The 27597-nt window shown below is 42.8% G+C and overlaps 1 protein-coding gene and 1 long non-coding RNA gene across 2 annotated transcripts; both read left to right on the plus strand.

Annotated features, from left to right (window-relative positions):
• Positions 1–3101: 3101 nt before the first annotated feature.
• Positions 3102–4976, plus strand: LOC311223674 (uncharacterized protein; the record flags this gene model as incomplete). The annotated part of the gene is made up of 4 exons (XM_084308446.1): positions 3102–3323; positions 3585–3750; positions 3936–4051; positions 4170–4976. The coding sequence occupies exons 1-4, from the start codon at positions 3174–3176 to the stop codon at positions 4974–4976; spliced, it is 1239 nt and encodes a 412-aa protein (XP_084164572.1). The 5' UTR covers positions 3102–3173.
• A 19802-nt stretch (positions 4977–24778) lies between these two features.
• Positions 24779–25800, plus strand: LOC311227697. The gene is made up of 4 exons (XR_014619613.1): positions 24779–24897; positions 25013–25131; positions 25251–25463; positions 25569–25800. It is a non-coding gene; the product is annotated as an uncharacterized lncRNA (long non-coding RNA).
• Positions 25801–27597: the final 1797 nt, after the last annotated feature.

Raw genomic sequence — 27597 nt, forward strand, 5'->3', positions numbered from 1 at the left:
TTACGTCGTCCGCATATAAACAAATTTTATGTTGTGTGCCCTTGATTACGATTGGTTCTATGGATTGGGATTGTCTTATATATTGTGCTAAAGGCTCTAATGATAGATTGAATAGTCCGGGACTAAGAGGGCAACCCTGTCTGGCTGAGCGTGATACCGGAAAGATTTTGGAGATGATTGTACCTGTTGTAATCATGGCCGATGGGTCTTTGTATAATACTTTAATCATATCAATGAATCCTTTTCCTAACCCCATCCTTTCTAATACTGCCCATAGATACGACCATTCCAGCCTGTCAAAGGCTTTCATAGCATCCAGGGACAGCATCGCCTTAGGTATGGTGTCATCCTTGTCGGCATCTAGTACGTGCAGTATTCGTCTTATGTTATCAGTGATCAGGCGGCCTCTTATGAAGCCAGTTTGGTCCGGGTGAACTAAAGACGTCATATGCTTTTGTAATCTGATGGCTAATACCTTAGAGTACAGTTTGATATCGGTTCCGAGGAGGCTTAAAGGTCTATAACTACCGCACTCGTTGGGGTCTTTGTCTTTTTTAAGGAGGACTGTTATGAGTGCAATATTGTCATTCTTATGGAAGTTCCCCTCCTTGACTGAGTATAAGATCATATTTAGTAATAAGGGTCCAATTATGTCCCAACAAGAAAGGTTAATTTCTGATGGGATACCGTCTCTTCCAGGAGCCTTACCACTTTGCATTTAGGATATGGCCTTCTTGAGTTCCTCTAGTGTGATCGGTGTTTCTAACTGTTTAGCGTCATCCTCTGAAAGTTTAGGGAGAATAATTTGATTAAGATATGTGTCCATTTTGTTTTGATCGAAGGTCGTTTCTGATTTATATAAGTCGGAGTAGAATTCTTTGAATGTATCGTTTATTTTTACAGGGTCTGTTTCAAGTACTTGTTGTGCTCTAATGGTAGTTATATCTGCAAATTTTGCATTAATTCTTAATCGCATGGCTAATAGGTGACTAGGTTTAGAACCTTGGGAGTACTGCTGTTGTCTTGTGCTGCGTATTTGTATTTCCGATTGTTGTCTGTATATGGCATTGATCTCTATTTTTAGTACGTTAACTTGATTCTCTAGTCAAGTTGAGTTGTTGTATTTTAGAGAATTAAATAACGTTGAGTAAAGCGTTTCCAGCTCAGCCAGTTTTGTGCATTGATTCTTGCGCATTTTGGAGGAAAAGCTATCAGTGAAATCTTTGATCATTCCCTTTACCGACATCCATATTATTCTGGGGTCTTGCACCGAGTTTGCATTCTCACGTTGGAATACTATAAGAGCTTCTTTGAGTTGTGTAATGAATTCCTTGTTATTAAGCAGCATCGAGTTAAATCGCCATCTTGGGGAGGATAGTATACCAAATGTTCCTTTAAGGAGTAAATAACAGTGATCTGATAGTGCGTTGGGTATCATTTCCACTTCATAATTATCAAATAGTCTCTGTGATGCAAAGACATAATCTATTCTGGATAATGTGTTTTGTCTCGCAGATCGACAAGAGTACTTTCGGGTTGTGGGATTAAGTAATCGCCATAAGTCATTTACACCTGTAATCTTCGACCAATCCTTTAATGCCTTAGATGAATTCTTTTGTTCGCTGGAAAAGGCGAGGTAAGATTTGTCCATCCTTGGGTTCCAGATGGCATTAAAATCCGCACCTATTATAAATGAGTAATCGGGAATGTCTAACATTGCATTGGTTAGTGTAGTGAAGAAATCCTCTTCGTACAAATTTGGGGCGTATACCGCTACCAACAGTATTTTCCTGTTCTTATGTACAATCTTAGCTATAGTTATCCGACCTTCTACATCAGACCATACTCCCTTTAATACAATATTCAACTTACGTTTAACGACTATGGCTACACCCCGAGTTCTCGTACCAATAGAAGAGTGACTAATATTATGATATGTGCTGTCCGCTAATTTATCTATGTCTTTCTCTAGAATGTGCGTTTCGCTTAGCAGAGCAATGTCCACATGTTCTTTTTTCATCAGTGTGAGCACGCTTTTGCGTTTGAGTTGGTTATTTATTCCCCCGGTGTTCCATATCATTATATTCAAACTAGCCATAATCTATACATGTTGTAGTGTAGTTTTTGGTAATGCTTCTGGAGTGCGTGGCAATAATAGATATACATCCAACTAGTGAGGTCCCGTTGAGAGCCGTTGAAATCCCCTTCCCTCCCCTCCCACCGAGAGTCGTACAGGATTGTGTTCCATGAACACAACCTTTGCGTATGACTCCCTCCCTTGCACCACCGGATATCCCAGAATGATCCAATTATCCTTAACATTCCTATGTATACCATAGGATCTAACACTCTAAATTCTACCATAAGTAGAATGTCGACTGTGGCTTGGCCACTTTCCCGTTAAATAAAAATTTAAATAAGATAAAACTAAAAATAAAGACCAAAAATAAGCTTCAATTATCATGCCCTAATCACTTACATTTCATATGAACTTGTGTAATTTATAGTAACCCATGAATAATATGGAGGTATTGAACTGAAAAGAGAGCCTCAATAAATCAGAGAAAACAGAAGAAAAAAAACAAGTAAAAGGAAGAGAACATTAACTTAGATCTTAAAAGAGCTTTGCTATGCTTAAACATCTAAAGTATAAATTGGAGAAGTAGTGGAAATATTTCCAATTAATAAAAAGCAGTTTTTAAATATATATACGCAGCATTTCCCCTGGCCAGGGGTGGGCGATGATCCGTTGTGTAGAATGTTATTCCAGCCGGCCGCTGCTATGATGGTTCTGTGGTTCTGCAGCTAGATGCTGTTGATTATTCCCCCGAAGGGCTTCTGGTAGTATGTCTGGCCACGTATTGCTGTAATTCCAGAATGTTCCCTATATCAAAGAATGCTTTATGCCCGCTCCTAACTGGGAGATATTTTGCATCTTATAAGTTCCTTGCAAGCCACACTGTGCGACACAAATTGAATAATCTTGGGTACGACCATCAATCTGATGCATGTACACTGTGCGATGAGAGTCGTAGGCTACGACGCAGACTACGTAGCGTCATAATAAAGCGTAGCATCATCATAAAGCGTTATCCTGTGTGTCATCAGTGTGCGTCAACCTGACGAGTTGTAAACAAGACGGTCGTGATACGAAGAAGAAGCAGACTGTGAACATGCCAATGTCCAGGAAGCGAACACTTGCCATAGTGGCTTTTATGTGCCTAGAGAGGCCGGCTATATTTAAAAAAAAGAGAAAGAGAACAAAGTCGTGGCTAGGGAAAAGAGGCCAACTGGGAATGCCAGTCCTGCAAATGGAACTTGAGGTAAGTAACGTTATTAACGTCAGCATGCTAACGCTACATGTGTCGTAGCCTCCTAATGAATGTTGAGCTTGTTATCACTGCTAGCTTGTGTTGTTCCCAATGCACTCATTAATGTCTGCCTGTTGTACTTCTAGATACTAACGTCAGCATGCTTACGCTACATGTGTCGTACCCTCCTAATGAATGTTGAGCTTGTTTACCTCACTGCTAGCTTGTGTTGTTCTCAATGCACTCATTAAAGTCTGCCTGTTGTACTTCTAGACAGATGATCGAAGTGGATTCAGAAGTCTACTCCGCATGGATGTGGAACAGTTCGATCATCTGCTACAGCTGGTGGCTCCTTATATCTCCAAAGCAGACACCCAGATGAGGAGAGCGATCACTGCCAGAGAGAGACTGTCCATCACACTGCGATACTTAGCAACAGGTAATAATCAGGGGTTGTAGTGGAGGGTAAACCCAAGTGAACTCAGGCTACAGTGTATCCGCGGTGACCAGAATGTAACTATAGAATGTGTCAGTCTAATAGTTCTGATATGCTGCAGTTTGGCACATTTATTTGTCGACGCGCATACATAAATGATATTCTACAATCATTCTCCATGCTGACAGGAGAGTCGTTCACTTCCCTGAGCTTCCAGTACCGTATTGGACAGAGCACTGTTGGTGTGATTGTCAAGGAGACATGCAAGGTGTTGCACCAGGTCCTGAAGAAGGATCACCTGACGGTAAGATCCATTTAGAAGCAGCTAGAATGTAACATATGGGACAATCATACCTAGATCAGATAAATATTGATAGATTCATGTCACTGTTCTGATGCAGTCTGTCTGTCTGTTTGTGTAGACACCGACTACAGAGGCTGAGTGGAGAGCAGTGGCCAGTGGCTTCCAGGAGAATTGGCAATTCCCTCACTGTCTCGGAGCCATAGATGGAAAACACATCACCATCCGCCCACCAGGCAACAGTGGGAGCACCTTCAGGAACTACAAGTCTCGTTTCTCTGTGGTCCTGATGGCTGTTGTAGACGCCAATTATCGTTTCCTCTATGCGAATATTGGAACCCAGGGCAGAGTGTCTGATGGAGGTGTTTATGCCCACTGTGACCTGAAAAAGGCATTGGACAGCAACCAGTTAAATGTCCCGCCACCCCAAAGTCTGCCAGGTACAGATGTAGTCACCCCTTTCATGTTCATTGCAGACGAGGCTTTTCCGCTCCACACACACCTGATGAAGCCATACCCCTTCAGACAGCTTGACCATGACCAGCGTGTCTACAACTACAGACTGTCAAGAGCGAGGCGTGTTGTAGAGAATGCGTTTGGCATACTTGCCAACAAATGGCGAGTCTTTCTCACCATCATTCCCCTAGAACCAGATACAGTGTCCCAGATAACCCTGGCTGCTCTCTCCCTGCACAACTACCTACGAGCCCAGGCCACAGACACCTACATCCCCCCTGCTCTGGTCGACACGGAGGATGAGGACCACCACATCATCCCTGGGAGCTGGCGCAGTGATGCCGCCCTGGCATCAGTGCCTGCTAGCAGGGATCGGAATGCCAACAGAACTGCAAAGGAGCAGCGCGACACACTGAAACAATACTTTGTCTCACCATCAGGTTCTGTGCATTGGCAGGAAGACATGTTGTAATGTCCTTTTGTACTTTTTTGGTTATAAAGATGGTGTTTGAACACTAGGCCTATACACCATAGCCTAACTGTTGGGCCTAAAATCATTATACATGTCCTAAAAGAAAATAACATATGCCTAGGCCTACTAGTCCTCTGTAGGGCCTATCGAGTTCAAATGTAGGCCTACATGTTAAGCTACGTAAATATCCACACGTTAAATACGATAACCATATAGGTAGGCCTACAGGCTAACCTTGTTATTCTGTTTTATTTAAAGGCACATAGGGACATGCATGACATACAGGTATATAGTACTGTTACATTTGTGACATATACGATATGCAAATATACACTGTTGATGATATGATATAATGTTAATAGACTAGGTCCCCACAATTAATTAAAATTAATGAGGACCCTGATTCCTGGGAGGAATGGACAACAGGGACAGTGGTCACTAGCTTACTTGTAGATGTTCTTGGATGGAAGTAAGACTGCTGGACCTTGACCCTGAAGTTCTACAAAATTGAAATATCAATCTAACACGGGTCATTGATAATCCCGATACAAGTTACCAGCAGTAGATTTGGCAGACGCCTTCTCAAGACTATAAACGAATTCTTTTATTTACATATTGCCAGCCTACTTGTACCACAGTACCAGTACCATTCCGTGCTATATTATTTCCATGGTCTAGGAAAGTTCAACATGAGTTACTCTCCCAAAGCCAAAACTGCTGTTTGTCCTGCAGTGGAATGCAGCCCCTGATTGGTACGTGAAATACTCTGCTCTGGCATAACAGTAATGGTGTCTCCCAATTAATCATTTTCTTTGTCTTTATTATAACTGCTTTATTATTAATTTCATTCTATTTCCTTGTTTGTCTGAGAAATGTAAATAAATGAAACTGGAATGGTTTATCAAAGTAATTATTTTTTTATTTGAATATCAAGTGCTTCAAGATATCAAAAAAATTAAGAAATTACAGTATTTCTATACAGTATATACAAATACAGTATATATATGCTCTGCTCCCCCTTTTGATCACAAAAAAGAATGTAAAATAAGGTGTTTCAGAATGTAAGAAGGTGCTTCAAGATATCAAAAAAATTAAGAAATTACAGTATATGAACTTACTGTTCACTGCTCAACAGGGGCTAGAAAACTTCAAATAAAGTGCAAAGTATAAGGAAAATAAAACTGTTACTATAAAAAAAAAAAAGGGCTTCCTGAGCCCGGCAGCCGCGAACCCCAACCCCGGAGGACCCGGTGTCCGGCACCCCCGCGGGCCAAAGCATCACGCCTCTTTAATGCCTCGACCCGCAGAGACCCCGAACCACGGCCCCCCCCAGTCAGAGCCCACGGCCACCAGACCCAGAAAATATACATCATTAAAATTACAAGAAAAAAAACAAGTGGACAATGGCACTACCACACTACCAGTTGTACTGATTATCAGAAATCATATTCAGCCTGCGTATCTGAATTTTCACTGAGCATCCCCATGTAGCTACTAGACGGTTGAGAACTGGGAGTGGCAGGAGGCTGGTGGTAGGGTTGAAAGGTTTGCGTTTGCCGCTGGTGTGGTGTGTTGTGTGGGAAGGTGTGATACATCGGCTGTGATGCAGGACCCTGCATCTGTTGACGTATTGACATGCTTCTGTCCTGAGCTTCATAAATCATCCTCATGATGGACCGTCTTGCTCGCATTTTTTCAACAGGATCTGTTACGTGATGCATCTCACTGCCCACCTGTTTACCAAAAATTACATCTTCATCATCATCTTTGTTGTCTGAAACTACTTGCTTGAGGAGGTCAATTTTCTCTCTCTCAAGGTTCAGCCCTCTCTCCCATGACTTGCTCCTTTGCCGGACCACTTTTGCCTGACCACCCGGTGTGGGTGCGGGTGAGGGTGTGGATGTACGGCTACGGTACACGTTGGACACTTGGGTTGGTGGGTCCTGTGCTGATGATTCTGACGCCGCTGATTCCCCAAGGTCATCACTCTCTGGATCTTGTTCAGCAGTGTCAGCACAGCTGTCCGTCACTGGCATTGAATCATCTAGCTGGATGAAGGACATAGGATCAGAATAATCTTTATTGACCAAGTATACACACAATGATTATGCAGGTGACACCATTTGTGAACTGTAGGACACAGTACAAGGTGATAATTAAGCAATAAACCACGAGAGGCAGTGGGTTACAGGGTATTTTACAAAGGCTAGGGGGCTACAGTATATAGTTTGTAGATATATGGAAAATATATAGTTTGGTATAAAATTCCAAATAGAATGGGTTACAGAGAAACGTTCATCCAGTTGATTTTAAACGTGTAATTAAAAGAGAAATTTAAGAAGTCAAGGCCACCACAGACTATAGTATTCATTATTAAGAAATAAACGGTCTGACAACTTTAGTGGTATGTACAGTAAGTACGTTATTATTGTCAATTTCCAAATATACACATACCTCCAGGGTGCTGTAGGACTGACGAGGCAATACATGATGCTTGAGGAAGTCCAGGTACTTCAGTATCCATGTCTGTCGCTGGGTTGGGTCTTTTGTCCCACTTCCACTCGGTTTGGGATGCAATAGCTTCCCGTATTGGGTGCGCAGGGACGCTGCATGAGTTACCACCTCTTCGGCTGTGAAGCGCAATAACAACATTACGTTAGTTAATGTACACTGAAAGTGGGCTGACAGAAACAAGACTGTACTTGCATAGTGTGTGTGTGTGCTAGCTAGCTAGCTAGCCAGCCGCTAGCTAGCTAGCTAGCCACTAACGTTAAACTCACCCGGGAGCTGCAATTCCTCCGCTATTTCCTTCCATTCTTTGTCCTTTTGTACGCGGTCATGGTAACAGCTGGAGGACACATCATACAGACATGGCTTCTGTTGCCACAACTCAACAAGCCTCTCCTCTTTGATACGACTCCACACAATTGGCGTCCGTTTGCGGGGCGGCATATTGGATTTGTACAGTCTCACATAAATGCACATGTGCGGTCGCACTGATCACACGTCATCATGCGGTCGCACTGATCACACGTCATCATGCTGCATTTCTATTGGTTGGTAGCTGACGCTGGTCGTAGAATATCAAGCACTGTCAGATATTTGTCGCAGGCATCTTTGATCGCAAGACTTGCACGTCGGTCATCTTTGAACCTCTCTCACTGTGCGACGTACGACCAGCGTCTTGGATCCACGATTTCACCCACGACCACAGATTATGCCACGATTGGTCATCTTTCGTCTGGGACGGCCGAAAATCGTTCAGTTAAGAGCGGGCATTAGATGTTCTAGATTATTCCAATATGTCGTTTTTACAGTGTTCGAATGTTCCAGTATGTTCTGGAGTGTTCCAATTTTGAATCCAATATGTCCGCAATAATAGAATCCCGACGGGGAAAGCATTCAATAACTCTGAGCTCGTAGGTCTCTCTGTCCCAAATCATCGGTTCATTAAAGTTTATACTATATGGTGTCCATGCATAACAGAGATTAAAAGGCCATTTGTACACTATCCTGCGTGTTGTGCAGACATGTATTTGGCTGCATCTTCAGGCGAGTTGAGGAAAACCCTTGCTCCTTGTTTATCGACGATGCGAAGTATTGCAGGGTATATTAATAGGGGTCTGTATTTCTCCAGATAGAGTTGAGACATCACCGTCTTGAACTTGGCACGCAGGTCCACTACCTCACGACAATAATCTTCAAAGCAGTGTATTGGTATATCCTTGTATTTCAGATTGCCTTTCATCCTGCGAGTTTCACGAATAATCATTTCTTTTATTCTGACTTGGCGCAGGATAACCAATATCACTCTGGGCTTAACGTTATTGTCATTGGATCGGGTCCCCAATCTGTAGCACTGTTCCACCTCTGGTACTTTAGGAAGGATCTCTGTTCCCAAGATTTTCTGTAATTCTGTGGCAAACTCTTCAGGGTGTGCGCAGCTCACCGACTCGTCCAGACCGACTATACGAATATTCAGCTTGCGTTTTTGATATTCCATCTCGAATATTTTGGCTTTCTGTTCTTCATTGATTCACTTAAGCTCCATCGTTATATCGCTGAGCTCCGTATTGAGTTCTTTGTAGTTTCCCTTCATCTCAGCAGTTAGGTTAACGTTGATATCATCTACGTCTTTGTAGATTCGAACGAAATTTTGTTGGTGGACTTCCATACCTGTTTCCAGAGCCTCGGTGCGTTTAATATGTGCATCGGCGTCCGCTCTTAGCGCTTCTATTTTGCCTTCGATAGATTCTTTGATAGCATCTACTTTTTGGGTTATTGTAATCTCCATTTTTCTCCATTCTCCGGATGATATATTCGGTGTCCGCGGAGGTATTTGAAGGGGTTGAACTTGAAGCGGCCACTGTCACGTCTATATTTTCTGCTATTTGCCGCACGAATCCTGCTTCCTTAGGCGGGTCCTCTGCGACTGGTTTTGGTCTCGTTGTGTCTTTCCTTGTTGTTGGCATCTCGATTCTTTTGGTCAATATAGTTAGTTGATAATCTCAGTTGATATATGCGTCAAGTTTTAAACGCATTAATGGTTTATAAATATGTTTTTAAAATGAAAAAAAAAATAACGGGTGAGCAGCTGTGTCACATGCGACTTACTCCATTCTAACGCTAAACCGTATTGTATTCTATACTAACTGATCTGATGAACATATGACCCACTCTGGATGAATCATCTAACGCTGCCCATGGAATTATAAACGATCCCCCGCCCATCCGGTCATCATCAGATCATACGTAGATCATTCTAGAAGTACGTCCAGTTGAAACCTTTTATCTCGCACAGATTCCTACCAAACTGTATTTGATCATCAATATAATGCATTTAGGGCTATAAATCACGTTCTGAAGAAAGCTGCAGAAAACGATAAAAACATACTTATACTTAGTTTAGACCATATTTTAGTATGAATATGTGAATGAAAAAGTTTAACGTTGCTACACCCTGAACAATACATATAGGACATTGAATGGGCCATAATAATGGCAATGTAGCAATAGAATTAAAAAAGTTATAGCCCTGCAAAGAAGGGGAACTTCTCCATAGACAAATAGAGCTGGCGAGGGATGGTAAATTATGAATTTAACCCATGGCGATTAAAGTGTTAAGAAAATATAAAAATATGTAATAATATTTTTTTTCTTCTTTTTTTTCATCTGTATACTAGTGAAGCACTGCCTCACTAGTAGTCATGCAATGAATGAATGAATGAAAACTTTATTTAACAGATTGCAGAATGGGTACAATACAGTACGGCTCAATACATACAATTGTTAAGGGGATGCAGACCTGAGAAAGACGTTTGTCTTGTTTCCATCAGGGTCCCCCATTTTCAATTCATATAGACATTTATGACATACACAACATACATACAATAACCTCCACTGGTTGAGAACCACTGCTCTAGATGATCTTTTCCCTCTTAGTGTGTGTATTTATGTTAGTTTGCCTTTTCTTTTCCCCACCCCCATAATATTGTTCATTTTCTGCTTACAGTGAAACATGATAGCAGCTATCTCTATCCTGAAATCAACGCTAGATTATCGATATTATCCTTCCTCATGCAAGAATGAAATGTGGTTTAGACCCGCGCGCCCCCCCTCCTGCCACCAACGGTAAACGGCCCACACACACACACAGACAGCTTCGATCGCGGGAGAAAGAAATATCAGATCAACGCAAGATTTGATATATAGCGTTCTTACCTTGTCTCTGATGTAATGCAAAAAAAATAATCCAATTATCTGATCGCCATTTGAAGTACTGGTTGCGGGAGTCCGTGCCACGTTATTCGGCATTGCATATGAAGGAGGGGGGGGGGGGGGGGGGGGGGGCAGCCTCGTTGATGTATGATGGTGACCGCTTGGCTTGCCGGAGTATTTAAACCTTGCCCGCATGGCTCAGCTCGGCCCAGAAAACAAACCACATCGTTTCTAATGGTGTGCAATAGCGGCCACAAAGCGTTAGGGGGCGGTATTGACCGTCTGCAATCATAGACACACTCAGAACAGCATGCACAAGGTGCCTCGATAAATTATGAATGGCAATAGCAAATAAAAGAAATACAGAGAGAAAAACGTAGATCTACAGTATGTTTCCGGCACTCAAGCGCTGGGCCACAGAAACGTAGAACTACGTGAACGGCACAGGAAGTGTTAACTCATTCAGAGCCACGCCCCTTTGACCATATTAGGGCTAGCGTGCCAGTAAGGAAGTCAATGGGAGGTCGGGGAAATTTGCGAACGCCTAAACTATATCTTAAATTATGGCTATGGGTCTAAAACACCCCTTGCTTATCAATGACTTGCTTGCAGTCAACATGTACAAAACAGATTGTTTTTTCATTGGTACATTTCCGTTTTATACCGTTTTGAATACGAGTATAGTTTTGGAGATTTTGGAGAATTCCAGACAAATCCGTGATAATAGCCCTGTAGTGGCCGACTGTCATTCCTGGGTGTGCTGACAGGCATCCACGATGCACCCGTAATTACTTCTCTACTCAGTACCAAAGTTGTGGATGTTGAATAAGTTGAATGTCCAAGTTGCAGCTGGTACGGTTTACAGGGTTTTATTGTCCAAAGGTGAATGATAGTATGATGATGTTGAACAGAACAGTTGTCAATTGTTTGTTTACAGATAAGCAGTTCCAACAGTGAGGTTTGAAAGTAAATCCTTGGCAGGTGCATGAGATTACTGTGATCACCTAGGTTACTTATAGAAGTGGGGCTATAATGGAGGTGGTGTGCCCCCTAGTGCACCACCATAACAACACCAGCCCACAAGCCACGGCAATGGGGGGGGGGGGGGGGGGGGTCTGCTGCTGATGGAGACTCAGTGTTCAGGGTAACAGAGCATGAGGTGAGGCGGACCTTTAAAAAAGTGAATATCAGGAAGGCAGCAGGACCGGACGGCATCCCCGGCCGCGTCCTAAAAGTCTGTGCCGACCAACTGGCCCCGGTATTCACTGACATATTTAACCTGTCCTTAGAACAGGCTGTCATCCCCACCTGCCTGAAGAAGTCCACTATTATCCCTGTACCCAAAAAATCCAAGCCTGCTTGCCTCAACGACTACCGCCCTGTAGCTCTCACCTCCATAGCCATGAAGTGCTTTGAGAAGCTAGTAAAGGGCTACATCTGCTCCTCCCTCCCCATCAACATGGACCCCCTGCAATTTGCATACCGCCCCAACAGGTCCACGGAGGACGCCATAGCCCATGTGCTGCACACAGCAGCATCACACCTGGACAAGAGGAAGGGGAACTATGTGAGAATGCTATTCATCGACTACAGCTCGGCATTCAATACCATAGTCCCCTCCATACTCATAGCCAAGCTCAGGGACCTGGGCTTGAACTATGACCTCTGCCAGTGGGTCTTGGACTTCCTGACGGGCAGACCCCAGGTGGTGAGAGCAGGCAACTGCACCTCCTCATCCATCACCCTCAACATAGGGGCCCCCCAGGGCTGTGTTCTGAGTCCCCTCCTCTACTCCCTGTACACACACGACTGTGTGGCTCAGCGGAGTAGCAACACAATCATCAAATTTGCTGACGACACAGTGGTGGTGGGCCTGATCTCTGCCAACGACGAGAGGGCCTACCTGGAAGAGGTCAAGGTCCTGGCGGGATGGTGCCAGGAAAACAGCCTCTCCCTGAACGTCAGCAAAACAAAGGAGATGATTGTGGACTTCAGGAGGTCGGGGGTCAAGGACTACAGCCCCCTCAGCATCGACGGGGCACCGGTTGAGGGAGTCAACAGCTTTAAGTACCTCGGAGCCTACATATCCGAGGACTTGACATGGACCATACACATTGACAGTGTTGTGAAGAAGGCACGACAACGCCTCTACTTCCTCAGGCACCTAAGGAAGTTCCAAGTCAGTCAGAAGATCCTTAAGAACTTCTACTCATGTACAATAGAGATCATCCTGACTGGCAACATCACCTCCTGGTTTGGGAATAGCACTGCACAAGACCGAAGCAGACTACAAAGAGTGACACGTTCAGCCGAACGCACAATTGGAGGGCGGCTCCCCACCCTCCAGAACATTTACAACAAGCGGTGCAGGGGCAAGGCTAAGAGAATCATTAAAGACTCCAGTCACCCGAACAACTGCCTCTTTGAACTGCTGCGGTCAGGCAAGCGATACCGGAGTCTCAAGGCGAGCACAGAAAGACTCAGAAGAAGCTTCTATCCCCAGGCCATCAGGCTGCTCAACGAACAATGAACACTACACAACAACAACCATCAAACGCACATAGCACACACATCCACACGCACACACTCACTTTAAACAAACACACTGTAGCACCCACTCCACACACTTTATAGCACACACTCACTTTAAACAAACACACTGTAGCACCCACTCCCCACACTTTATATTTATTGATGAAGGATTGCACTACAACTCGTACACCTTACTGTAAATTGTACCTAAATTGTACCTCATCCCATTTCTGCTTTGCACTATATAGTATTGTACATTAGTACACTGCATAGTATTGTATATTATATGGTAACTCAGTTACGTCTATTCTGCATCGAACATTGTACATATGTCTATACTGAACACTGTGACCTCATTTTCTACTTCTAATTTACATGCTATACTATGTTATTTGATACTATCTTGTCTAGCACAGTCTCTGGAGCGTAACAGTAAGAAGCATTTTGTATGAAAGTATTCTGTACTTCTGTATGACAACTATTAAAGAAACTTGAAACTTGAAACTTGAAACTAGTGTTTAAACATAAATAAGACACTAGTCTAAACGATATGAATTCTGATATTCTAGCAATACAAATCCACCAAGTCGGTTTCTGCTTCTACAAGCCCTTTACTGGAATACACAAAACACGTTGTCATTTTACGGCTGATTTATGAATCGTTTTCAAATAAACGCTAGATTATCGATAGTATATGTGTACTTATGCACGCTAAAGAAGCGGGCTGAAAAATCTATTATCCATGCCGTGGATACGGCTAACGTTACGCACACACACACACACACACGCTGCGATAGCGGTGATAGGAACATCTGATTAATCCAAGACTGGTAACATAGAGTCCTTACCTCAGATCAGATGTTCTGCAAAAATATTAATCCAATTCCTGATCGCCATTCCAAATATTGATCGCGTTTATTGATCCAACGTTATAGCACCAAAACACATAATCGAAAGCTGCTCCGAGCCTCCCCAGTGAATGTGGTAACAGATACTGCTTGCCCGAGATGGGAAAACCCCGGACCGGAGTTTTTCTCTGATGCACAGTCCCATCCAATCCAATCCAATGATGTGCAATACCATCCGGGAGACGATAGGCGGTGGTATTTGCCCTTTTCGAGCTCAGACCCATTCCCAATGATAATGTCATGCTGGATGGATGAAAAATGAATGGATATTGCTAATAAAAGAAATAACGATTAAAACCTGAGTTTTCTCTGGTTTTCTCGGGTCTTGGCACTCAACGCATGGCGAGTTAACCCGACTAATCTCGTGGTTGGCACTGAATGGGTTAAGCAACATTTTATCAAATAGAATGTAAATATAAAATAGAATGTAAATGTACCCAATTGTAGCCAAAAGCCTAGTTTACATTGGCAGTCCCCCTGCCAGAAATAATGGGCTAGTACCTACTCCTAGTACAAAAAAAGAAGTACAAACACATTAGCAATAACGCACATAATTCAACCCTTGCAATATACATAGTTCATTCCCACATAGTATACACATCTGTGTTCACATCTTTGATTATCAACCAATTCCTAAGATTATACTTGAAGGTGTTGAATGAAATGGACTCAATGTATGACAATGTTCCAATGTATGACAGCAGTATGTTAATATTTAGATGCTAGGTACGTGTATGACAGTAGTATGTTAGTATGTGTATGACAGCAGTATATTCATATTTAGATGGTAGGTATGTGTATGACAGTAGTATGTTAGTATATGTATGACAGCAGTATGTTAGTACGTGTATGACAGCAGTATGATTGTTTGTATACACTAGTTACGTGTATGACAGCAGTATGTCCATATGTGGATGCTAGGCACATGTATGACAGTAGTACGTTAATATGTGGATGCTACATTAGGTACGTGTATGACAGTAGTATGTTAGTATGTGTATGACAGCAGTATGTTAGTATGTGTATGACAGCAGTATATGTTAGTATGTGTATGACAACAGTATGTTAGTATGTGTATGACAGCAGTATGTTAACACTTTAATTGCCGGAGGTTAAATTCATGACCATGCGTGGGTTGCCAGCTCTATTTGTCTATGGAGAAGTTCCCCTTCTTTGCAGGGCTATACCTTTTTAGATTATATTGCTAGATTGCCATTATTAGGGCCCATTCAATGTCCTATATGTAATGTTCAGGGTGAAGCAACGTTAAACTTTTTCATTCACATATTCATACTAAAGTATGGTCTAAAGTATAAGTATGTTTTCATCTCTTTCTGCAGCTTTCTCCAGAACGTGATCTATAGCCCCAAATGCATTATATTGATGATGAAATACAGTTTGATGGCAATCGGCGTGATATAAAAAATTCCAACTGGACATGGTTCTAGAAGTTACTACACGTCATCTGATGTTGACCGGATGGCCGAGGGGGCGTTTATAATTCCGTGGGCAGCGTTATACCATTCATCTAATGTGGGTCATATGTTCATCAGATCAGTTAGTATAGAAGACATTGAAAAATAACGCTGAATCTTACCGTATCATCCTCGCGCCGTTGGGCGATGAGCGTGGAGTATACATTTTCCTATTATGGGATGTTGAAATACCCGGTCCATTTCCAGGTTGTATAATGGTATATACGTCCAAATCATGTTGTTTATCGAGTTATTGGCAACGGATCGCTATGTATTGTGACGAGCTAGAGTGCCGGGACCTATACCGAGTGCCCGGAAGTAATATGGGTGAACAGCACATCGTCCAAGTAACTTCCTGTTTGGCGATTGCGCCGATCGGCCACCAGATGGCGCTCTTGAACCGCTAGAGGGTTCAGTGGAGCTTTTTGGTGGGTCTCAGGCCAGCGGATGGGAAATATGAATCCGATCACAGATTTTTGAAATATTGATATCAAAGACGAGTTACGGCGTCTTCGGCAACTTGAGCATGGCGGGGAAGGACGCCTAAACACGTATTTCGGCACTTAAAGTGTTAATATGTGTATGACAGAAGTATGGTAGTATGTGTATGACAGCAGTATGTTAGTACTGTATTAGGGATGCCCCGATCACGTTTTTTGCCACCGATACCGATCACCAATCGTCGTGAGCCATATCGGCCGATACCGATCCGATACCGATCGTTTTTGATTAAAAAAAATTAAAATGTATTTTATATTATTATTATTATTTTTTTTATAAAATATATATATTATATAATTAGACTCCACTGTCTGTGTGTACTCTAGTAGCCTCCAGCTACGGCCAGGATTCTCCGGAGCTGCAGCTGGACCTATACTCGAGTAGCCTCGAGCTACGGCCAGGATTGATTCTCCTGCGCTGCAGCTGGACCCTATTGGTATAACGTTACTGTGGTCATATCACATTCAACATGCCCTCAGCTCGAATACGCATCGAATCAGTGTTATAAGACATTGATATCAGGAGCTATCTGTAGCTACTGCTAGCCGGATATATAACGATAATACAACGCCTCAGTGAATTATTTAGTTCAATGGGACATTTCGTTTTGAACAGTGAACTAACTTGCACTAACGTGAGCTATCTGAGGTATCATACACGTCTCTACTAGACTTGCTGCAGCGTTTGTTGATGTCAGGAGCTATCGGTAGCTGGCCGGCTAGATACCGTTCGGTTAGACAATGCCTCATCATCTATTAAACTAAAAGTGAATAGTTGACTGGGTCATTATGTAACGGTAGCTAAGCTAACGTTAGCTCAGGGAGACGCCGTCCTCCCGTGTCCCGTCCCACTAGACTACTAGACCTGTGTTTACATGCGTGCAGGAGGGGCTGGAGGGATGAGCAGACGCCGCACCACCCGGTGTCTGAGACTGAACTCAGCGACAGCGAGTGAGATCGGTTTTGACGATCGGCGAAAATAAAGCATTATCACCGATCACCGATCGCATATTTATACTGATTATCGGCCGATAACGATCGGTGGCCGATCGATCGGGGCATCCCTATACAGTATGTTAGTATATGTATGACAGCAGTATGTTAGGGCCTTTTCTCACTCACCCTATTCGTTTCTATTTCGTTCCGTTTTGCCCGTACCGAGATCTGATTCGAACTCCCCCCCCCCCTCTCCCCCCTCTAGTTTGTGTACACACTTCAGTCTGGGTGCGCTCTGGGTTTTGTTTACGGTTTGCGTTTTGAGCTTGTAAGCTTGCCGTAGTCGATGATGTCACGCTCGAAAATGTAAACACAGGAAGTCTTAACACAGAGACTGGAGAATGGTTGTTGATATAAAGAAACAAATAACTAATAAATATGAAGTTATATTTGAACCTCTGTTGTCAAGCCTTGTCAATATAACCCACCCCCCTTTTCTCACGAATGGAACTCTGTTGTAGAGTCCGCTTTTTGATCGTTTTGCAGGGTTACCAATAACGCTAAGCTAACGGCTAACGCTAACGTTACTACACATGCAACATACTAGTAACATTGCTCGCATCGATTATATTGAATGTCATTGATCTACTGGTCGACCGAAAATGTAAACGGGAATGTCTTAACACGACTGCGGACTCTGGATGTTGATATAAAATGAACAAATTGCCAATAAATATGAAGTTATATTTTATCACGAATGGATGGTGTTGTAGAGTCCGCTTTTGAGCGTTTTGAGCGATCTACTGGTCGACCACGGCCGACTTGTTGGGCACCACTGCTGGTCTAATAGAAATAAATGCATTCGAACAATGTATAGACAATAGACGTAGCAATGGCAAACAAAATTTATGACGTTATGTCAGCACCAGGCGCCACGCCCGTGAAAAGGTACAAGCTCGCAAAGCCACACCCCCCGTTCTCCCGGGACCGACCCCGAGACCACCTCTGCCAGCTGGTCCCGTTCAGCGGGGGGTGAAACGATTCAGCGCCGACTCGCACCCCAAAAGTGGTGAGTGAGAACACTGCCCCCCGTGCTCCGGGACGGTGATTCGATACAAAAGGCTGAGTGTGAAAGCCCCCTTAGTATGTGTATGACAGCAATATGTTAGTATGTGTATGGCAGCAGTATGTTAGTATGTGTATGACAGCAGTATGTTAGTACAGTATGTTAGTGTGTGTATGGCAGCAGTATGTTAGTACGTGTGACAGCAGTAGGATAGTTTGTATACACTAGGTACTGTACGTGTGACAGCAGTATGATAGTTTGTATACACTAGGGTACGTGTATGACAGCCAGGGCCTTACTGGGGAAATAATTCATACCGGGAGATATAGCGTGAAATATAGCCCCAGTCAGGCCACTTTTTAAGCAGGGGGTCTGGGGGTCCCCCACCAGGATTTTTTTTGTTACAAAGACTTAATTTCCTGCATTCTGGTGAATTTTAGTGCATGTGAATCACAAACTAATGAGCTAACAATTGCTTAGTACAATGTACTGTTATGAACCTCAAATAAAACTGTTGTGGCACTAGCAATGCTACTCTCTCCACCTTCAAAAAGAAAAAAGCAAGAGCACAACATATTTGTCTATTTACTATTATAATACAGTTAACCACTCTCTCCACCTATTCAAACAGAGCAAGAGCACAATACCATATTCACTTTACTGATGCACTACCCATCAACAGTTAAAATAGCCCTTACACAAACATTAAATAACAGACCTTTCATTATTACAAAACTACCTGGCTCACTGCCTGGCTGTTACAGTATTCTGCAGAGTGCCATCTGCCATTCCATTCGCCGCCTCCACTGTCAATCAGTTGTATCGCCTGGTCCCGCCTCCACCAATCACAAGCGGCAGCACGGCTCCATTGTGTGTGTGTGATCCGAGGGAGAGAGTCAGATAGTTCTCCAACTCTGTCGCAGACAGTGAAATCCTGGTTGTTCCCCACCCACCTAGGTTATCTAACTATCGCGCCGCGCCGCTGCCACAACTAGAAACAATGGCCTGGCAAAAAAATAATAATTATAAAAAAAAGAAAAGTATAATTAAAAAAAATAAATAAAAAATTCTGTGCAGGCCAGGCCACCGGGAAAACTCCCGGTGCTCCCGATGGCCAGTCCGGGCCTGATGACAGCAGTATGATAGTTTGTATACACTAGGTATGTGTGACAGCAGTATGATAATTTGTATAAACTAAATTATTATATATTTGTACAAACTATAGCTCTGCCTTCAACACCATACTCCCCTGTAAACTCATCAGTAAACTCCAAACCCTGGGTCTGTGTAATACACTGTGTAACTGGGTGCTGGACTTCCTCACAAACCGCACACAAGCCGTCAGACTGGGCAACTACACCTCGTCCACCCTGTCTCTCAGCACCGGCGCCCCGCAGGGTTGCGTACTCAGCCCACTACTGTACACCCTGCTCACACATGACTGTTCCCCCTCCTACCCCTCCAATTACATCATCAAGTTCGCAGACGATACCACAGTTGTGGGTCTCATAACAAACAACAATGAGTCTGCCTACAGGAGGGATGTGGAGGACCTTATAGTCTGGTGTGATAATAACAACCTGGCGCTTAATATAAAGAAAACAAGAGAGATTATAGTGGATTTTAGAAGATCAAGGCCTGACCACTCCCCTCTGCTCATCAACAACGAAGTAGTGGAGAGGGTCACTGAGTTCAAGTTCCTGGGTCTCAGTGTGAGTGAGACCCTGTCTTGGAGCACCAACACCGCCTCAGTGATCGGAAAAGCTCAGCAACGCCTATACTACCTAAGGAAGCTGAAGCAGGCTGGCCTGCCACGAAATCTCCTTGTCAACGTTTACCATTGTGCGGTTGAGAGTGTGCTGACCTACGGTGTGTCTGTGTGGTTCTCCAGCTGCACAAATGCAGAGCAAGAGGCTCTACAGAGGGTGGTGAAGGCGGCAGGCAGGATCATCGGGACTCCTCTACCAAACATCACCTCCGTCTTCACCTCCCGCTGCCTCCACCGCTCCAAATGTATCATCAAGGACCAGTCGCACCCAGCACATCACCTCTTTCAGCTCCTTCCCTCAGGGAGGAGATACCGGTCAATACATGCTAAGAGTACACGATTTAAGAACAGCTTTTTCCCCCAAGCAGTTAGACTGTTAAACACTCATTGACTGTCCCCTCACGTGCACCATGCACTTACCACTGCACTTGATAATCTTTGATTACCACCCATTATGCACTTTATTATTTAAAATATTCTGTTATGTACAGTGTTATGTGTTATGTGTTCATGTATGTATTATGTACTACGGTCTGTGGGAGCTCCCCTGAAATTTCGTTGTATACTGTGCAATGACAATTAAAAGTCTATTCTATTCTATTCTATTCTATACACTAGGTACGTGTATGACAGTAGTATGTTAGTATATGTATGACAGCAGTATGATAGTTTGTATACACTAGGTATAGTTTAGATCAGCGGTTCCAAAACTTTTTTGGCCGTGCACCCCCTGTCACCTCTCGACCTAGCTGACGCACCCCCCAATGGGTTTCTGTTATAAAAAATTGTTGCTGGTGCACAGATTTTATTTTTTATTTTATTTTATTTTATGTCACGCACCACCTAGAGCAGGGGTGAGCAATTATTTTTCCCGGGGGGCCAAATGAGCAACTGAAAATATGTTGGAGGGCCGGGCCAAAATTCCAAACTCAATTATGCATAATATACATTTAATTTCTATATAAAAAGCAGTAAATGGCATTGTTTTGACCCCTGGTAAGAGTGTATGTTATTATTTGGCAATTAAAAGGTGAGGTTAGCTTTCAAAAATATCATTTATTCAAATAGAATTTATTTCCAAAATGATAAACAAAATGTGAAACATTAATAACAAAGGGTGTAACTGAGGGGTACAATTCCCTGACTGTATTGATAAGTATGGTATCATTAAACCACTACCGCTTTATGTACTTTAATTACTGGCCATACAGTACATGATATATAAATATGATGAACACTTCCCACAATGAATCGGTTCCACACAAAGTGGTAATTAAGTATTTATTGCAGCAAAAGGTACATAATATACTTCTCTATTTTACTTTGGATGCGCTTATAAGGCAAAGGAATGTGCGTAGGCAAATCAATAATGAATGTCCATTCTCTGGTTACGCAGGAGGTAATTATACAACCTGAATCTTAGGGAATTATATCTATGGTACACTAGTAATATATAGCGGGAGATACTGGAAGGGTCCCCCCGGTTGTAAGCCAGCAGGGGTAGAGGATCTGTCGGTAGTAGAGAGTCTGGTCAACGATGACTAAGGAGACTCCAAGTACAGGAGACGGTGCAATAGTCTCTTGATCCACAGACGAATACAGCTGTTCTCCGTAGACTGTAGCTCCACAGTGAAGAAAGCTAGCCGGCCTCAGGCTCTCTGAGGCGCAGACTCGATGTGGCTCCTCACAGGGTAAATCCCACACATGTAGGCGTCGGCGATTCTCCGCTCCATAAATCACAGGACCAAAACAAATATAATCCAGCCGCAAAGGGCTATGTAGTCGTCGGGTAGATTAATCCAGTGTACATGTCCACACGGTTCTCGTCTAGGTCTCCTCGGGTGAAAGCGCCATGAAAGCAGCCCAGCCTGGATAAGCACTCTAGCTGATACGAGGAAGCGTTGGTGATGCTGGTCACTGTAGAACTTTAGCCGCACGATACACTATACACAAATAGACTATTACTGACTTAATAGAAATATGTCGCACTCGACGGTATAGCGCCAAACTCTGACAATTCAGTTATTAATTCGCACGCGGTCTCAATGCTCTATTTGGGGCCAAACAGGCCATACTTCACCGCACGGAGTATCGTGGGTGAGGCTTCAATTTATTGGGTAACTCTACTTCTGTATTCACCTGCGCCATATTTATATGCACGGCGAACAATCTAGTGCCAACCTCATTTCTGTCTCGTATCCCTGGGCAAGGCCGGGCATGTACAGACATGTCTTGACGGTGGCCTTGAACCTGACTCTGGAGGCATGGCCCTGGCGCCTGTGGACCGCTGTCCAATAGGAGAATGAAATATTATGGTCTGTGTAAGGCTAAAGGGATATTCCGTGTATATGTACAAGGAATATACAAGGGATATCAAACGATATACAAATACTATGCAATATATATCAATCAATAAATATATATGTGACTCGCCGTGACCAAACCCGATTTGATCCGCAAAGGGGGAGGTGCTCTGAAATGAAGAAAATGTCTTGCTGTTTAGAAAATCCTAAAAATCGATATCTTGATTTTTTTTACATATTTGAATTGTCATTGATGTGTTCCCTTATTTGCCCTTAGTTGCAAACTTAAATACAACTTGTAAATGAGGTAATTATTGTTATAATAGTTCCACAAATTTTCTTCCAAGTGAGGAGAAAAAACTACACGCGCGGGCTGTGGGGCCTGTCCACAGGGGTTAAGTACTGTACTTAATAGGTGTTAACACACAGACGTCATTAGCTTTAGAATAACACACTATTAATACACTATCTTAATGTTATAAGTTCAGATGATTTATAAGCAACGTAACGCAGTGTCTAAAAAAAAGATTAAAAAAAAGAGGCCTTTACGGCCTTTATAAAACGTGTGTTTTAACTTAATTAAAAACCATTAAAACACAGTTCGAATTTTATGAGCGAACGAATTTCGGTAGGGTGCATTTTTTCCAACCTAATGGCTAAAAGTAAATTAATTTAATACGGAAACGGAGTGATAAAAAATGGCTTTTTCATCGGCTTTTTCATTATTGTGGGGGCCCTGATGTAAACTGCGCTGCGGCGCGATGAGGGCGCGTTAACCCTTTCACTGCCACACTACAGAAGCTTAGTAATGCTTCGCCTCAACTCCGTTTCTGGTAGAACTAGTGAGCGAATCTTTAATATTTTTTTTTGATTCATATTCAGAGGTAATTCGTCGAGATATTTATAATTGGTATTTAGCCAAAATAAATATTAGAAATATGGTGAAAAAAACTATTTATCCGTTTTTTTATCCGTCACTACCACACTACAGAAGGTTAACCTTTCATTACCACACTACAGAAGGTTAACCTAGTTGTTGTGTCTTTCACTACCACACTACATGTATTTACATCTAAATGCTTATTGGTCAGGCGGTGACGTCATTAAGTTGATGCCATTGATCGGTGAGTATTAAACAGAGAGCAGGGCAGTGCATGTTTGCCAGTCACCATGGAACCCAGTCAGCAACCCACAGCGAGGGCACTTGCCGAGGCATTAAACCGGTTTGCTCACTTCGGAGCACACTGTGTTGAAGACGAACGCGCTTTAGGAACATTCATCACGGATTTCTTTCCGCAGAAGAAAAATCCAAAAAGAAACTCAGATTCTGGTTCAGAAGAAGAAGACAGTTGTGACGAGTTAGAGGCAGATGATGATGATGGTGACAACACTATTGAAGACGAGGCAGAGCCAGAAAATGATGGTGATGGTGGTGATGGTGACAAAACTAACGGATTTGAAGACGAGGCAGAGCCAGAATCTGATGATGGTGACAACACACCTAACGGATTTGGAGACAAGGTAGAACACGTAATGTGCGTTGTGGAAGTTGAATCTGACGAGAACCACGAACGCCAAATGGAAAGACTTTTGCGATTTACTTGTAAATGCGTCCAGGTTGATAAAGAAAATGACATTCTTAATCGGCGGTCATGTATCACAAAATTGGACCGTGATGAAGTTTACACAAGGCGTTTTGAGATAGCGGCTCTCGAAGAGGATCATAAAGACTTGATTATTATGGCGCAGCTCCAGGCTTTTGGTCGAAAGTCAGAATGGACTATCGGAAATAAATCGTTTTCCAAAAAAAGACAACGTGCTTACACAAACTATTTCTTCGGGGCGATACAAATCTGCCGTGAAGCTTTCCTCTTCATCCACGGGTAAGTTATTATTATTGTCTATTTAAAACTAATATAGTACATCATGCCTATTTTTTTTTAAATGATAATAAAATCTTGAAACTTGATTAGTCTTGTTTATTATCAGGGTCCCCCATTTTATTAAAACTAATTATAGTACATTATAGTAGAGTATAGTAGCATAGTATAGTATAAAGTACCGGTACTTGACAGGTACCGGTACTTGTGATGATGATGATGATTGATGATGATGATCTAACTATCTCTCTCTGTCTCCACAATCATGTAGACTGGGTGTGGTACAGACAGGTACCGGTACTTGTGATGATGATGATGATTGATGATGATGATCTAACTATCTCTCTCTGTCTCCACAATCATGTAGACTGGGTGTGGTACAGACAGGTACCGGTACTTGTGATGATGATGATTGATGATGATGATGATCTAACTTCTCTGTCTCTGTCTCCACAATCATGTAGACTGGGTGTGGTACAGACAGGTACCGGTACTTGTGATGATGATGATCTAACTATCTCTCTCTCTGTCTCCCCCCCCCCCCCCTCTTCTCTCCCAAGAATAGGTAAGGATCGCTTGATTGCAATAAGCAAACACATGTCAGAAAATGGCATGTGTCTTCGCACAAAAAAGCGATCACCACACAACAACAAGCATTGCATAAAATATGAAGATATCGAAAAAGTAGTTCAATTTGTGTTGAATTATGCAGAAGATCATGCTGTTCACCTCCCTGGACGCCAGGCACACCAAAAGAACTTTACCGGTCAGCTGTTACCATCTTGCGTCACGAAGGCATCTGTGTGGCGTTTATATACCAAGGCAATGCCAGTTGGTAGGTGTAAGCAAATCTTTGTCAAAGAAATAGGTCAAATAGGTCTTTGTCAAATAAAAACAAAGCTTGAAAATGAATGACATTGTGCTAACATGTGTTCTTATTAATCTTTCAGACCAGCGAGCAGTGGGCCTGTCCACATTTAAGTCCCTCTGGAGGCAATTACTGAGTCATATCAGAGCAATCAAACCAATGTCTGATCTTTGCTGGGTGTGTCAGAAGAACAATTATCTGGTTAGTGAACATCACAGTGTTATGAACTTTGAACTGCAACTTCTGTATGAAAAGTGTTATACAAATACAGTTTATTATTATTAATATTAATCATCATTTACTTAACTTTTTTTTTTCAGATTTTCAAAAGTGCCAATCTGCCAGAGGCTGAGAAGTCTGCAAAGCTGAAGCAGCAGGAACAACATCTGGCGCATGTAACCTCAGAGCGGGCTGCCTACAAGGGCATGCTTAAAGCCGCCAAGGAGATCGGTGATGGTCTTTCTCTGGGTGGTCATGTGCCACCGGCAAGCAAGCCCTTGACAATGCATTACAGTTTCGACTACGCTCAAAAGGTGACTACATACCAAGCCCTCTTTCACAACATCATGTTATAATTGTTATAACTACTGCATTGCTCCCTTTTTTTTCTTTCTAAAATCCTTATTCATTTATTGCAGGTGCACTACCCATCAGACCCCCTTCAACCAGGGCCCATGTACTTCTTGGCTCCACGCAAGTGCAGCATATTCGGTGTTTGCTGTGAGGCGATTCCACGGCAAGTCAACTATTTGGTGGATGAGGGGATGGAGTCCAGCAAAGGTAGCAACGCCGTCATAAGCTACCTGCACCACTTCTTCAAAGACCATGGTCTTGGGGAGACAGATGTTGACCTTCACTGTGACAACTGCAGTGGCCAAAACAAGAACAAGTACATGTTGTGGTACTTAGCGTGGCGAGCGCTACATGGTCTTCACCATCGTGTCAATCTCCACCTGCTGATTGTAGGCCACACAAAGTTTTCCCCGGACAGTTTCTTTGGGCTTCTCAAGCAGCGTTTCAGAAAGACCAAGGTGAACACTCTTGATGAGATTGCAGCAGTCGTAAGGGACAGCTCAGTGGCTGGAATCAACATACCACAGCTAGTGGGAAAGGAAGATGGCACTGTAATCGTGCAGTCCTACAACTGGCAGGAACATCTGGGGCCTTACTTCAAGCCACTGCCACAGATCAAGCAGTACCAGCACTTTAGGTGGGTGTGGTCACTGTGTGTTGTGTATTTACTGTAATTAATTATTCACACTTTAGTGCAAAGAATGTCATTGGTAAATGATACAAATGCATTGATATTGTTATGTGCCCTGTACTAACGTTTCACTTTATTATTGCAGCTTTGATTCCAAGGAACCTGGTGTGGTTGTGGCAAAGATGTCTATTGATGGCGCTGAAACCAGATTCCAGCTGCTCCGTGACGTCCGTGTCCTGCCGCCTATAGATGGACTTCCTGTGCTGCCACCACCGGGACTGGACTCTGCAAGACAACACTATCTGTTCCACAAGATCAGAGAGTTCTGTGATGAGGAAGCCCAGGACGTAACATGCCCGGCACCACCAGCCAAAATATCCAGCGGCGGTTCAAAAAGACCACGGTGATCATCTGGAGAGGCCATCAGAACATTGAACATTGACTTTAGCATGTCTATTTTTATCTCGTGTTATTTTAAATGCTAATAAAATCTTGAAACTTGATTTTGTCTCTTGTTTATTATCAGGGTCCCTTTCACTACCACACTACAGAAGGTTAACCCTTTCACTACCACACTACAGAAGGTTAACCTTTCACTACCACACTACAGAAGGTTAACCTTTCACTACCACACTACAGAAGGTTAACCCTTTCACTACCACACTACAGAAGGTTAACCTTTCACTACCAGACTACAGAAGGTTAACCTAGTTGTTGTGTCTTTCACTACCACACTACATGTATTTACATCTAAATGCTTCTGGAGAGGCCATCAGAACATTGAACATTGACTTTAGCATGTCTATTTTTATCTCGTGTTATTTTAAATGCTAATAAAATCTTGAAACTTGATTAAGTTTCTTGTTTATTATCAGGGTCCCTTTCACTACCACTACCAGTCACCAGACTCATTTTAATAACAAAGAGCCTCAGACTGGAAAGCTGCCAGGTGTTAATTGCCCTAGAGAGAGGGGGGCCATGGATTACAATGACTTCTGGGTAGTGTTGTAGTTGTTTCACTATTGTCACTGAATAGCCTGCTCGTCTCTTGAAGGCTATTATCTCTGAATACGTTTTGTGATAATCACCATGAATCATAGGAAGTAGCTTGCAAAGTATCCCACCAAAATGTTCAAGTGATGGCTTATTTTGAAGGTATGAATCTGTACTTTCATAATATGTAAAAAAAAAAAAAATGAAGATCCCTCAACATGACCCTGAAGTCCATACCTGGGCACATATATTCGGTTTAATCTGATCCTTTGTAACAAAGGGCATGTATGAAAAAGTGCTATACAAATAAAGTTATTATTTTGAGTTTCATATACTATTGAAACAAGGATTTTCTTAGCTTTCTAAAGACATCACATCATCTTATAGCCAAAATAAACAAGAGATGTCACTGAACTGTGTAAATAAAAGTGTCCCAGTAGCCTTTTTTACTTTATATGCCTATATTAAAC

The sequence above is a fragment of the Notolepis coatsorum genome, assembly GCF_963971535.1.
Source record: "Notolepis coatsorum genome assembly, chromosome: 1".
Taxonomy (NCBI): domain Eukaryota; kingdom Metazoa; phylum Chordata; class Actinopteri; order Aulopiformes; family Paralepididae; genus Notolepis; species Notolepis coatsorum.